Source organism: Tetrao urogallus (genome assembly GCF_951394365.1).
Source record: "Tetrao urogallus genome assembly, chromosome: 21".
In the NCBI taxonomy this organism is placed as follows: Eukaryota; Metazoa; Chordata; class Aves; order Galliformes; family Phasianidae; genus Tetrao; species Tetrao urogallus.
The window spans coordinates 285,392-300,771 of NC_136834.1; the positions used below are offsets into that span (position 1 = coordinate 285,392).

The following is a 15,380-nucleotide window of genomic DNA, read 5'->3' on the forward strand; positions in this document are numbered from 1 at the left end:
TCTGCCCTCCTCCTGGGGAGCTCACTTAGTCCAATCCTCTCAAACCAATGTTTCCTTCCTTTCTTACCACTGGCAAAGCCTCTAATTCACAATAACAAGTCATTTGCCTTCTAGTTTTTGAGATGTCAGATGCAGCATCAAATATTTTCCCCTTTTATTTGACAAGTGTGATTCTGTTTGAGCTGTTCATGTCATGCTGAGTAATAAACACTATCTCACATATCTCACAGCAGTAACGGTGCTGCAGTGAGGGCTCTCAGTCAATCAAACAATCAAGCCCTAATGAGACGCAGAGGAAATGGTATCTTTCTGTCCACCATCTAGTGAGGTCCTGCCTCCACGTTACCTCACTCCTGACTTTCTGCCCATCGTGACATTAAGGCTTCCTCTCCCCCAGGAGGACCAACAGCTCTGTGTCCATCTGGGTGCTCCTCTCACATCCTACACGATGGAGTCTCCCATGCCTGCCCTGTGTCTCAAGAGAAGAGGCCTTACCCCAGATTGCTCCAACCGCTCCTCCTCCCCGCGAAAAGGGGGAAATATCAGGTTTTCCTCCCCTTCTTCAGGCCCAGGAAAACATGCTTTCTTCAGGCTTAAATAGCACGCAACAGAAAAAAGCCCAGGTTAGATACAATTTCCACGCTACCACCGACCCACCTCCAAACAAGGATCCCTAAGAAAGGGAAGAGCAGCTAACACTGAGCCTAACAACTCAACATTTAGCAGCACGACTGCAAAGCAGGCATTCTGAAACACAGTGCCACATTCAAATACAGCCATCTCACTGATAACAGATGTCATTTCTGACACTTGCAAGGCTGAGAGGCAAACGCAAGATGCTGCAGCACGGTATCCAATTTGTTTAAGCATTTAAACCCTATCAGAGTCAGTATAGCATTAAGTTATTAAAAAATAATCACACAAAAGCTCAAACAGCAGCCTCTGATGGGCCCCTCCTGCTATTAAGCTGTCATCAAAACAAGGTAATGCTTTGGGCAGCCGCCACCGGTCCCAACCACGACGGCCGACAGCTGAAGCACATCTACACCACAGCACGGGCAGCAGACAGGAGGAGCTCAGAGCCACCACGCAGAAGGCAATATCTGACTTAGCTGCCATCGCCAAAAGGCAAGGGGAACACTCAGAACCAGAGTGCTGCAACAGAGAGCCATGGGCTCTGCAGGAGGGACAGGCACTGAAGGAGGCGGTGGGGAACCCCGTACGTGAGGGACTGTTTTGATGTTGCAGAGCTCAAGGCTGGGAAGGTCACATCCCTGTGGGTAAGGGTGGGGGCGGACTAGCAAGGCAGACATCCCATTGGGAGCCTGTGACAGAAGAGCTGACCAGGTGAGGAGGCAGAGGAAGCGTTCCATGAGCTTCTGCTGAGACTCTAGGAAAGAGAGCTGACCACCTTTGGAAGGATGAGCAGGCAGCTTGAGAAGAGTACAAGGACTCTGCTAGGATAGGCAGAGAGAAAATTAAAAAGGTGAAAGCCCAGCAAAAACTTAATCTAGTCACTATTATTAAAGACAACACAAGATGCTTTTACAAATAAAACAACAGCAAGAGGAGAGCCAAAGAGAATCTCCAGCCTTTACTGGATGCAGTTGGGAACATTATCACTGAGGATGAGGCTGAGGTTCTTAAAGCCTTCTTTACTTCTGTCCTTAATAATCAGATCAGCGATCTTCAGAGCACTCAGCACCCCGACCTAGAGGGATGGAGAGCAGAATAAGCCCCCAAATTCAGGAGGAGACAGATCTGCTGCTCCACCTGGACTGCCGTAAGTCCATGGAGCTGATGGGATCCACCCAGGGGGCTGAGGGAATGAGCAGAGGTGACAGCTAAGCTGCTTTCCATCATTTATCAGCAGTCCTGGACAGCAGGGTAGATCCCACATGCCTGGAGACTGCTAATCTGATGTTCAACTGCAAGGGCTGGAAGGAGGATCGGGGGAGCTGCAGGCCCAGCAGTATGACATGAACTGCAGGAGGGTCACAGAGCAGACAGTCCTTACAGAGCTCACATGGCAGCTGTGGAGCACCCAGGGGATCAGACCCAGTCAACACATGTTCACGAAAGACAGCTCCTGCCTGACCAACCTCATCTCCACTGCGAGCAGGTAATCATCTCCGAGTCACAGGGAAAAGCTACACTCCACCTAGAGTACAGCAAAGCTCCCGACTGCCTCCCACAGCACTGTGCTGGGGAAGCTGCAGCCCATGGCTGGGACAGGTGCACTCCTTGCTGGGGCTGAGGGCACTGGGAGTGGTGGTGAACGGAGTCACATCCAGCTGGTCACAGAGATGTTCCCCAGGGGTTGGCGCTGGGGCACAACCTGTCTGATACCTTCACTGATGGGAGCACTGAGTGCACCCGCACTAAGTTTGCAGATGACACCCAGCTGGGAGGAGATGTCCATATGCCTGGGGTGGGGAAGGCCCTACAGAGGGACCTGAATTAACAAACATCATCTAAACAAACATGTTGTTGTGTAAGAGCTGTGAAACGTGCTTCTGTCTTGCATGCTTCAAGCTAGATGGAGGTGTGCCGTAGCTAGTATTTGTGTTAAACAGCATAATGGGAAAAGAGACAAAAAACGTGCTTTGTAGATAACTGCAGTACATAGCAGACTAAAATACTACCAAAACAAGCATCAGAATAAATCACAGCAATCCGCTGCCCTGCAGACAAGTAGGCTGATTAAAAGTATTGCACATATTCATCTGTCAAAAGGACTTTTCCTATGCCAAGCATTTGAATAGGTACACAAGGTAATTATAATCATATTCTGTCATGCTGGAAGTGTGTGGCTTTTAAGCACCATGGCTGGAACAGTGAGCACGAGTGAACAACGGAAGAGATGCTCCAAAAAGTCCCTAAATAAATTACCACAGAAGGGAAGCCTGGGAAACAAGTTTTGCTCCGCGCATAAATCCTGGTTCAGAAGCATCTAAATGCTGGCACTGAGATCCCTGAAGTGCAGCACCCTGAGCTGGAGCAGAGCTGCTCCACTTCCAAGGCACAGCAATTGGCTCTCCTGAGGCTTTCATCCTCACGGCTGTGTTTGAAATGTCGCTATCCATGGAGGGAAAGGCGATCATATTTGTGTTTATGTATTCCAGCAGCTTGCTGGGGAAAACCCTTTCCATCTTTTTTGTGCAGAGCTCCGGCTTCAGGCTGCCGACTGCGCGAAGCAAAAAAGTAAAAATAAAACAAGAAATCGTCGCTACCAACAAAACAAATGAAGAAAGTTATTCTTAGATCAGCTCCCGAGCTGGTTAGTAAACACTGTGCCTGCTGCGTAACATGATGCCCTCAGCACTGACAGCACTGGGAATAAACAGGCAAAGTGCACACATCAGGTTCAGAAAGAGCTGAGTCACGCAGCTCTCCGCCTCCCGCAGCCAGCGACAATTTTTCTTGTTGGAACAGAACTCTCCCATCTCCAGGTAGAAAGGCACTGCCCTGAGCTCCCCACCTTCAGCAGGCCGGTGAGACGTGGTTCAGCTCTGTAATCGCTCCCTGCACTGTCTCCTGACTCGTGGAAGCAGTTTGGATGGCTCTATATTTACTGAAGTGATGTAGCTGGAGGTGAAATGGTCTTGCAGTTCCAACACATGACCGTGACTCAGGAGCCTGCCGCTGTCTCCTCTGTCGCTGAACCTCAGCCTGACCTTGGGTGAGAAAAACCTTTGGACTTCCAGTTACTCACCGGTAACAACAGCAGTGGCTGTGCTCCTTGCTGGGGTGAGCTGGAGCTCAGCTGAACGCCAGCAAAACGCTTTCATCTCTTTGGGAGGAACATGACAGCAGAAGCAAAATATGTTATAGCTATACAAAGCACACGGGGCCAAAGGCGGCTCCCAGCTATCCTTGAGCAAGCCCAAAGGCCCTTCGTCCTGATCTGCAGGGTGACAACCCAGCCCACGACAAGCCAAGCCACCTCCAGACCGCTCCAGGTGGGCACGAAGTAACCCCAGATGGAAAGGTTCTTACACCAGCTCCCTGCCACAAAACCTAACTGCTCCAGGAGTGAGAGACAAGACAGCATAAGATCACTGCATGCCTGCCTTCTTCTCCTGCCCTACTTTTAGGAGCCAGACTCAGTTCCCCCTCCAGCTGCTGAACTGTTTTCCTGGAGGAAAACCACAAGAGGGACCGCAGGCCGGCTGTATGGATACAGCAGCGCTTGAGGTTGCTCGTCAGCACAGAAAAGCCTCTTAGAAAGCTTTCCCCTGGGCCACTGGGCTGTACGGCAGCAGTTTGGCCTCGGCTGCAGGTGGAAATCCCTGCGGCAGCACAAACAATTGCTTGGTTCACAAACACAAACGGATCCCAGCAGAGACGTGGCTTGTAATCCTGAATCATCCTTCGTTTGGCGAGTTGGTTCTAATCTGCCCACCCACGGCCAAAACACTTTGCTACCTGAATGACTGCAAGTGTGCAGCACTTGTAATCAGCAGTTCCTCAGCATTTCAGCCCTCAGAATTAAGAGGATAATCATTTAAATCCCATCTCTCCATTTCTACCTACTGACTTCACCCACAGGTAGCTGCAGTATTCCTCCAGGCTGCTGCTTCTACAGAGGAGCACCTCGATTCTCCTCCACCTTCAGCTTTGGAACAGCTTCAGTTTTAGGCTAAGAAAGGTGTAAGCAGCCATGAACTTGCATGTCCCCAGAATAAGCTGTCCTGTCACCTGCCCCAAACCAGGCCCACACTCCTTCAGTCTTACATCAATAAACATGGGCCATTTCCACCTACACACTCCTAGCTCCTATTAACAACAATACTTCAACTGTGGGTAATGAAACACACCATCAGGGTGTTCTGTTTGAACAGAGAGCCTCCCTCACAGCTCCATGTTCAAATACGAGATTCTTCGGTGTACAGTGCAGTGAGAACCTCTCGTTTTGATCAGCTCATTTGCTAATGATGCAGCATCACTGAAATCAGCTCATCCTTATCACAGCATCCTGCCTTCAGGAGAGCTCCCTGTGCTGCGAAGTATTGGGAAGCAGCAAACTCAGCCTCTAGAAGGATAAAAATATCCTGACCTGGGAGGAATTACTTCTTTCACAAGTGTGGCACAACCTTTGTTATCTTTACTGCTCTGCAGCAATTTATCTCAGGGTATCTCATCTGTGTCATTACCATCCCCACTCAATTTTTAACGACCTTTTTATGGCTTTGTATGATTTAGCATCACACATTTGAGAGGGCCAACGCAGCAAGCTGAACAGGCAAGCAGAGCCCCAAGGAGCAGGCACAGCACTGCAGGCACTGGTCTAACGTCAGCACCAAAAATCACATTCCCACCGAGGGAAGAAGGCAAAGAAAATGCAGTTTCCTGTCCCCTGCACAAAGGCTGTTTGTGCAGAGGGCACACAGACACAAGATACCCGCTCTTTTCCTTCCTGCTTAAGACACTGTGGTTATTATTCCTGCAGAGATGTTACAAAGGAGAAGGGTGAAAGGGGAAAGCGAGACAAAGTGTCCCTGTTGGACGCGCTACCTCCCAGGAACTCTGGCTTACCCTGTGCTTTTAACCATTGTGCACATTCCCATCACACTTCTTTTGCTCAGCATCTGCACTGCTGAAGGCAGGCAGCCCTCGGCACAGCACTTCAAGCAAAGGTAAACTCAACACATGGCTTTGGGAAGCAAAGGACAACTCCTGGGCTTTCTGTTTTGAGAAATAAAAGCGAGGAGGCATTCCAGCTGCTAACCAGATCCCAGTGCTGTGGTCACAGTGAGACGTTGCAACGCGTTCATTCTGTGTCACTGGGGCACAGACATCCTGCCAGGCAGGGCAGCTCCTCACCGTGGCCATTACAGCCCACCCATACAGAACATCACCTGGCCAGGTTCAAAACCATTGCTAAGGAAGGCACGAAGGCAGGGAAAATGCCACAGCAGATGATCGTCTCGTAACATCTGTAAGTACTGGTGTGACTGAGCTGGCTTCTAACAGAGGCTGAAATGCCAGTCCCTGTCTGGAATGCAGCACATGCATTGGAAGCTGGGGGTGGTCTGGTCATCACCATGACACAATCAAGTGAACTGCTACTTTCCCTAAGGAAGGTACTCACAATATTGTGAGTCAGGGGGAGAAATTCCAGCACCTCTCCTGTTGGGAGCAGATCTGGAGCTCTCAGCAGAGCCCACAGAGTTATGTGGTGCTTTTCACTTGGCCTGCCTACAAGACCTTGTCACAATTTAAGGACCACACGCTGTGAGGAAAACCACTATTGCTTAGGAGTACAACCTGCAGCCAGCTGGGAGCCCTGCTCCGTGCCCTTCCTCCTCACGGCTTCCTCCAGTGGCCAACTAAAAGCTGCATCTGCCTGGGTGGGACATCACCCAACGCTGGGACAGAAAGGACGTCAGCTGTCCATGTGGGACCATCCCTTCTGTTAATCTGCACAACCAGGTCTGGGGCACTGGGCAGACCAGGAGGAGCAGGTCTGTAACTTCAAGATGAGAATGCTCAGGTGGGATCTCGCTGATGTGACGGCACAGAGAAACAGACTCTTCTCAGATGTGTGCCTCGGGACAAAAGGGAACAGTCACAAACTGAACTACAAGCACTTCCACATTGATAGAACAAAACCAGATCGCTCGGGCGGCAGTTCCCCTCCTGGAGAAGCTCAAACCCCAGCAGGCTCAGCCCACAACCACCTGCTCTCGCTGCCTGGCCTGCAGTCCGTGCTGACCCTCCGTGGTTCCTCATGGAGCACTGCAGCAGTCCGAGGGCCCCGACTCTGAAACGACTTTCAGGAGGAGGCGCTGAAGTCAGAGCTGGGATTTCATAAATTCCAAAAACACAGCCTTGTCAGAGAGGCTCTGTAGTGTCAAACCACTTGAGAAGCTTTCCTAGCGAGCAAACTTGTTTCTCCCAAGATTTATCTTGCTGCAAAAATATTTTTGCCCTTTCTGTTTACAAATGCAGACTGTGCAAAGCTCTGACTTTAGTGCTGACTCCAGTGTTTACGAGCACACAGTGCCTTCTGCAACACATCGTGTTTGCTTGAGAACGATGTCTTCTTCTGGAGCGTTCAAGAAAACATCAATTAAATAGCATGGAACAGAAGGTGTTATTACAGAAGGAATACCACAGTAGAAATTATTAAATGTAAGAAAGCGGCAAGTTGCTTCACGTTATTTTATGTTATCAAAAAATATGGGGAAGTCTGAAAAGCATCAACATGAAGCACAGCGCTTTGTGACTGTGACAACAGAAAATGTGCACAAAACCTCCAGAAGACAGGAAGCTGTGACACGTTAGAGACAATCCTGCTGGCCAGGCAACCAGGGCGCACTGGGTGAGCTCTGCATTCAAACCTCTGTCTGCAGCAGGAGACCGGGGCGACTCCAAGCCAGGGCAGCTTACACCTGACAGCAAACAAGCTTAAGAAGGAGAAAAACACTGACCTGCACCTGCTGGCCACCCAAGACCACAGCACTGACCACTGCTCTGCCCAAGGGCTGGCTCTGCACAGACCTCATCCCAGGCACAGTCTGTGCTGCAGCCCTCACTGTGCTGGTGTACAGGTGACCAATTTGTAACAGGTTCTCCTCCTTCTTTATTAGAAAGCAGAAAAAATGAATGAAACTGCTTTCAGTCCCTCCCAGGTGCACCAATATTAATGCCAACTCATTCATCCCCTCCGCACCATGGCTTTAAAAAATTGTTTCCAAGACTAAGTAATTATGGAAGTTACTGGCATCAAGGTGCACTTGAAGCCACACTGCACCCTTCCTGCTATCCTGGAGCTCCACAAAAGCCTGCAGCTCTTAAACATGGGTGCATTCCCCTAATTCAAAGTCAGAACTAAGGAGGTAAAAGGCACGGGGATTCATCAAACCCATGGAGAGATGTTACACGAGCAAACATCCCCCACGCTGTTAACCCCATCAAAACGCCCCTAATCCCATTACACAACACAGAGTTCAGCTGCCCTTCCAGCAGCCCTTCCACACAAAGGCCAGAAGAAGATTATGCCTCTCCTGGGTTTATCAGCTATTAAATAACTCACTGTTCAGACCTCCACCTACAGCCATCGACTCCTCTCAAGCTCAGGAGCAGTGAGCTGCATTACGAACATGAGTGTTACCGTGAGCACATTGCAGGGCGTGCTGCTGGCACCCCTGAGCACAGCCACGTCAGTGTTCTTTATCCCTGTTATCTGCTATGGGCAGGCGACCTGTTACTTCGTTAAAAGCATCTGATATCTGAACTGGTGATGGGAGGGAAATACTGAATAAACACCATGGTTACAATGGAGCTCCAGCTCCCACAGGAAGGAGCCAAGATCATAAAGAAGGGGTGTGGGGATTGCCTATAACATGCCACAGATGGCACGCAGACATTGCCTGGCGCAGCCTCCCAGGCCGTGAGGTACCAAGCAATATCTCAGCGCTGTTACAAACGCTAATTTTGCAATGGTGACATTTTTGAGGACCAGAATGAGACCACAAAACTCTTTTCACTTAAGGCAAAGAACCAGATGGTAACAAGCTTCAGCTAGTACAGTCTGTTTTGGATTTAAATCAGCCACCTAAAAGTCAAGGTCTCTGTATACCGGGATCCTGAGAATTCAGCTCTCTGCACTCTTGTTTTCTGAGTGTATCTCGACGTTGTTACAAACAGACAAGGCATTATTAAACACAGCTGTCAGTGAGTACAGCAGCTTCAGAGGGAGGTCCCATCGGATGCCACAGGGCGCTGGGCAGTGCCAGCCCAGCAGAGCGCTGATCTGCAGTACACAGCGTGCTTGGAGCAAGACCTGAAGGCTTTCATGATTACAGATGAAACTCCCGGCCATTTGTTACAAGAGTTGCTGGTTGGTGCTGTACACTGTTGTCCTGTACCAGAGGAATACCTCAGCATACACATCAGAGCCCTCCCTTCAAAGCTAAAGCAGAGGAACAAAGTGTCATGTTTGGAACACCGCTTCTCATCCACTGCCCCATTGTGTTCCTTCATCTCGCACACCAGACTCTACCATGCCTGCTCCCTGGGATCTTTCACAGCATTCCGAGGCCTTGGGGAGGAAGACTGAGCAGCCCCATCCCGATGCCCCAGCTCTGCGTGCTGCCTCCTGCCTGCATGAGCCCCTCTTCCTCCTCTCATCGCTCAGCAGACAGAGCAAAGCACTCTTCTGCTGTCTTCTTCCAAGTCCCAGTCTGGTTGCTTTGGAAGATCTCTCCTTTATTGCTGTTCCCTTCGCAAGGCACGGCTACACAATAAATTACCACAACGCAGAGCCAGAGCGGGCTGCAGATTTACAGCCCCTCAGCTGCTTTGTGTTAACAGCCATGTGAGCACCACGCTGCACAGCCTCACATCCAGCGTGGGATCAGTGCTCCAGCAAGCACTACCCCGCCGTGCCCTGTGCCCTACCTGAGCCCAGCAGAACTTGCTCTGGTTGCCATGGCCAGGAAGAACCTTATCTACTGCCTTTTGCCGATTTCTCCTTTTCTCTGCATGCTGAGAAAGTCTCAGACAAATCGAGGTGAGGGGGCAGGGCTGTGCCATTCCTCTCCTGCTGCACAGGGCCCGCTGCACAGTGCGGAGATGTGAGATGCTGTGTCTGCTGGTCCACATCTGCCGCAGCATCACTGAGCAACATGCGCTGCGTGCTCCTGAACACCAGCAGAGCTCGGCACATTCCAGAGCAGTGTGACTTCAAGGCCCAGGAGTTTGGGAAGCGGAGGGAAGCAAAGTGCTGGTCTTGCTGTAGGAGCGATTCTCACACTGCTGAGCTCTCCTTGTCGTGCTGCAGAACTAATTCTGAAGGGCAGCACAGTGCCAGAGGCGGGTCACTGCAGAAGTTGAACAGCAACCCTCTCTCCTGTTTGGCTATGTTAAGTGGAAAAGGCAGAAGAGTAAGCGAAAGAGACGCTGAGCCACAGCAGCACACAGCCATCTGTTTCTGTCCATTTAAATGGAGAAGAAAAGACAGCTACAGAAGTACAGCACCCATCTGCACCTGGCTCTTTTTCCCACAGCAGACACTAACGACCCCGTATGCTGTTGCAGCTCGTGCCATTCCAGCCCTGCTTCCCCAGGCCCAGGAACCTCTCTACGCCACGCTGGAAGCTCATCACAGGTACCTGCAGAGCTACAGAGCACCCCAGTTTTGTACAGGGAGCAATCCCTTCGCAGAGCACTCGGCTGACGGCATCAGAGCAGTCTGGGACCACCCCATTGACATGCATGCTAGCAATGCGGCAAAATGGTTTTTAGATCTCAGTACCTGAAGCCTAAAAACACATACATGTTTTCATCCATTGCTGCCTACACGGCCGTCCCCACCCTGAAAAGACTCAGTTTTAAGAATATTAATTAAGCCACAGGTCAGGGGAAAAAAGAATGATGCCTTAATCAGATTCTTACCCAAATGAAGTGCTTTGTTGCTTACCATCTTTGTTGCTCTCAAATCAAGAACACACACATCAAGTACGACTGGAAAATGCAAAGGCAACCTCTGCTCAATCAGCAGTGTGGGCTGTGGAGATACGTGGCAGTTCACAAAACGCGACCTTGCCATTATAGAACTCGGGAACACAACACTCATCAGAGCCCCATCAGCTCCGGGCCCTCTAACTCAAAAGGGAAGCAGCAGGAGTCCAGCAGTTTGAACAGAGAAAAAGAATGATCAGAGCATAGAAGAATGTTCATGTGATGAGAGACTTAAAGGAGTTTTGATTGTTTACCCAAATGAAACAAATACATGAAGTCGTGACAGAATTTCCCCAAAAATGTGGTCTGCAAACAAGAGATTTCTACTCACCTCATTTCTTAATGCAAACACAAGAGGGCATTTGGAAAAACCCAGAGGAGAAAAATGATAGATGCAATAAATAGGTAATGCCTCCAGCCCACATCCTGCTAAGCCAGAAAATTGGTTATTGTGATATAACACTGCAACTCAACATTTGCCCAGAGCTGAAGTGAGCTATAGGAGAGAACGCTAACATTTCTAGGGTTGAAGGCAAAAAAAGAACAAAAAAACCAGAACCACATACCACAGCCTTTGAGTTGACCCAAACCCCTACCAGTTAAGGGCACGGGCAAGCACACGCTGCTGACTGCTACTGCTGCTAGAAAAAAAGCACGACTGCTGCTGTTCTGCCACCAAGTCCCAGCTTTGTGGCACCGCTGCAGAACTGCCCCAACCTCGTGTGTCTGAGCCAGCACGCCTCACCCCCCTGCAGTCCCACCAGCAGAGCTGCCCCACACCAGCAGGGGACACACAGACACAATTCGGGGTCCTGCTAGCAGCAGCACGGTGGCACAAGCAGGCTGATGCTCATTTCCAAGAGGATAAGAGCCAGCAGAACAGGAAACGAGCGTTTTCCCGGCCGGCCAGAGCGCTGATCTGGCACACAGCCCACCATCTACGTATACACTGACTCAACAGGAAAATATTACGGGAAGAAAAAACCTTGATTAGAGTTTTCTTGTTAAGAAGCTGCCTAGAATGTCCTCTTCCTTCCCCTTTTATCTACCATGATTAGCTTCCCTCTGTTGACGACGTCTACCAGGAACAAGCTCTGTGATCCCTGACACAAGCCGGCCGGCATGCGGGGTTTGCTCTGCAGCCCTGCTGTGCTCTTCAGCTCAGCCTTCAAACCAGAGACTTCCTTACCAACAGCCATGCAGCGAAAGCACAAGGCACCGCTCAGAGACTGCTGACTGACGCCCGCAAGCTACTTGTGATCCTGAATAGATACTGCAGCCTCTGACTTCCCACTTCATAGAAGACGAACATTCGCACATTTTTCAAACACAAACACAGGTTCCAGTTTTTCCACCAAGCATGTCAGACACGCATCACTAAGCTTTATCTAGAATGCAGAACACGGAGGTGAAGTGCTCCTCGCATGACCTCACTTGTTATCACACATCTTGCAGTCTGAAAGGTCAGTTGGGGTTTAATATTTCACCCAAACTGAAGAGGTTGGCAGGAAGGGCAGAAGCTCGCCTCCTCCAGCACAGCCTTTACCACCAGCTCACAGCAGCATGCAGCTGTCCGCAGCCTGCCCTCAGCCTGTCCTCAGCAGCCAGATTGAGGTGTCCTTCCACCAGCTCTTACTGGTCACAGACAGGACAGATACATTGAATTTGAGCAGCAAAGCCAAGAACTGCACAGGAGGAAAAGAGTGTGGCTGGGAACGTGCTGCTCTGGTGCTCTTACCTGCGAGAGCCCTGGGGACGACGCGTGTCCCGGTGGCGTTGCAGCAATATTTGGGTGTCCCTTATTTATTTCATGTGCAGTGTAAGGGGATGGGGCAGGAGGACCCGGCTGTCTTGCTACTTGTGTTACCTGTGTGGAGATAAACTGTTAGTAAAACAGAACATTAGTAATCCGATCTGTAGAGATGCTGTACTCTTCTTAAGAAAGCAGCTAGCAGCACAGTATTATCATCACTATTTTTAGTGAGACACCGTACAAGTCAATGCACACAGATAAGGAAAATGGGAAAGGACCAAATACCAAGAGCACCAGACCAGAGCCCCTGGGAAATGGGGAGGAATGCTGGGGCCGTGCTGTGCAGCACCCCTCCGGCTCCAGGCTGCAACCTTCCCAGCTTCCCATGACATGCTGTACCCAACCACACCGGTTCTGCATCACCAGAAAGGCAGGAGCAAGGCCCTGGATCTCCATCTGCAGCTGAGCGTTAGCACCAAGCAAAGGCAGCACGAGGGCAGAAGCCACAGAGTTCAACTACACGCTTTCCCAAGTCGTGCTGTTACATTCCAAATATTGATGCTTTCTTAAACATTACCTCCAAGCCTGAAACAGCTGCACCATCAACAAGAACGATACTGTGCAATTTCCCAAGGCTTGGAAACGGCCCAGAACCATTCACTGCAGGGAGATTTACAGCACCCCGGTGCTCACCCTGAGGGCAGGTCAGGGATGAGCCCCCCCAATATTACATACAGCGTATTTACATAAACTGAAGTCAGGGTGAGATATTTGCATGATAGCAAGCTAAAAAGCAACAAGTCCATGAGGGCACAACTTCTGTCCCGGCATGCTCAACCAGGGGTTTGCTCTGCTGTTTACCACGGGACATTCTGCAACAGAAACTTGGGTTGAGGTAATTAAGGAAGCAGATGTCCATAAATCCAGAGCTGACATTATTCTCCTGAAAATGGATACAGAGAATTCCATACTAATTTGCTAGGTATCTGTATGTTTTGTTTTTCAGAAGCCTTTATCCATGTTTTAAAGAAAATAACAGACTATATGAGAGGTGAACTCGGGCTGCAACTCTCTGAGTTTAAATCTTCTGTAGGTTTCTTCCCCTTCTGAGTCCACAACTTCAGCCACACAGCCACATCCAGGAAGCCCTCAGGTAAGATCAAAAGGGACAGGGCACAACACAAGCATCCCTGAGATGCAGCAAAAAATTGACTTGGGCAGAACCTCCAGCACCCAATGACCAGCACAAAGACCCCCGGGATGCCCCATGGGGCAGAACACCAGCACATGGGCCTGCTCACCCTCTGTCATCTCTTTTCTCCAGAACTGCCTTCAGCATCCCTTTAAGGGCATCACAGTGGGCTGGGAGTGCTCGCCCCACCACCAGGGATAACCCTCTGCCCAGGGCTTTTATCACAGGGGACAAGCACCTCACAGCAGGCGCAGGACTGACTGCAGGGATCTCTCTGCTGGGAACCACCAGGAAGGCAGCAGCTTACAAGGAAACGTCCAAAACCTCCCACCCAGAAGCAGCTCTTCTGGCACACGCAAGCACCTCCAAGCTCCCAGATCAGCTGCACTTGTGCCTCCTCTGTCCCCATTCAGCTCTTCCAGGACTTAACTCCACATCTGCCACCTGCCAAAAGGGCTCGGGAGGAAAGCTCTCACGGAACCCAAGTGATAAATGGCACTCCTTTCCCTTAAGCAGAACACCTTCTCCCATATTTGTGTTTTCTAAAAGCAGACACATTTCCAGCCCTGCCTTCTACTCCTGCACCACACAGGTATTTTTCACACTGAAAAGTCATTTTAGCTCATTCTTTACAGTTACTTTTACATTTTACATCAATTTACATTTTTACAGTTGCCTTTTCCCCAACAGGCAACCGCATTATACCCTCAAAGATCTGAAATGAAAAAACTGCGTAGGGAGGATCCCCTGGGCACAGAGGTAATGAGGGGAGGAGGAACCCTTGTGCAGCAGCCTGTGTTCTTCTACAAACACTTATGCTGGCTGCACAACACAGAGGGAACTTCCTGCATCCACAGCTTTCCTTCCTGCTTCCCAAATAATAAGGAGCTGCCTGGAAGCGTCTTTTGGCATTCCAAAGATGTGCACTCTCCCACCAGAAAAGCAAAGCAGTGCTTTAACAGGGCCCTGCTGATTTAGCACAGCTTAGAAATAAAACTGGGATTCCAGCTATTGCCGCATGGGAAAAGAAGAAATGAATCAAAGGAAAATGGTGTCCTACGTTCACAAACACTGCTGTGTTTTGGTGGTGTCTCCTCGATGACCCAGCTTTATCAACAAACACCAGCGAGCCAAAGCACCCATCCCAGGTTCTCACTGCGCCATCACAATATTTCTCCGCAGCTCCGAACGGAGCGCTCAATGCGAAGGCCCAACCTCTTTGGGCTGCTCCTGTGACAGGACACGTAGCACAAGGCAGGAGGGATGGAGCCAACCAGCTGCATGCAGGACGCCTTCATCCCACCGCCACTGCCTTGGGAAACCCAGCGCTCTGCTGAACCAGCAGGAAAGAAAGGGATCCCAACTCCTGCAGATCCCATCACTGCTTACAATGCAAGAAACCAGGAATTCCAGTGCTGGGAAGCACCCAGCAGCACCGTGCAGATACTCACAGTGCTGTACACGGCAGAGACGGTCGGCGTGAAGATCCGCTCCTCCAGGGGCTGCTGCACGGGGCCGCGGGGGATCCTGAGGGCAGCATGTTAAGGAAAGCAGCACGAGGAGGGACGTGGGGGCACCGCCGCTTCCTCCCCACGCAGAGCCACAGCCACCATCGCCCTGTTTGCACTTGCCTCCATGTGGCAGTAAGTCGCCTCCTGCCCACACAGCGGAGCTGCTGCCAACAGGTTTTACGTCTCGGTGTGGAGCCAACTGCTGTAGTTCTCTCAACTTGGAAAGGTACCGAGGGCACCCAGAGGAAATAAAGAGGGAAAGGAACAAACAAATGAGCAATCCCTGCTCCAAAAGGGACCGTTCCTGAGTTTGGAAAAACTGTTTCATCCTCGAGCAGGTTAGGATTTATTTTCTTATTTTAGAACTCATGTAAGCCATGGGAAAATAATCTTCTCTGAGCAGTCAGCTCGCTGCCTGCGCCCAGGGCTGGGTGCTGCTGCCAGGGCAGCTGCT

The 15,380-nt window shown here is 50.4% G+C and overlaps 1 protein-coding gene across 1 annotated transcript in view; it reads right to left on the reverse strand.

Moving 5' to 3' along the window:
* EIF4G3 (eukaryotic translation initiation factor 4 gamma 3) overlaps nucleotides 1-15,380 on the reverse strand; it is a gene marked incomplete at both ends in the record, with an annotated part of 92,822 nt that overhangs the window by 57,509 nt on the left and 19,933 nt on the right. The window contains 2 exons of the mRNA XM_079545470.1: nucleotides 12,209-12,352; nucleotides 14,867-14,942. Of these exons, the coding sequence (XP_079401596.1) occupies nucleotides 12,209-12,352; nucleotides 14,867-14,942 (220 nt within the window). The remainder of the gene's footprint in view (nucleotides 1-12,208; nucleotides 12,353-14,866; nucleotides 14,943-15,380) is intronic.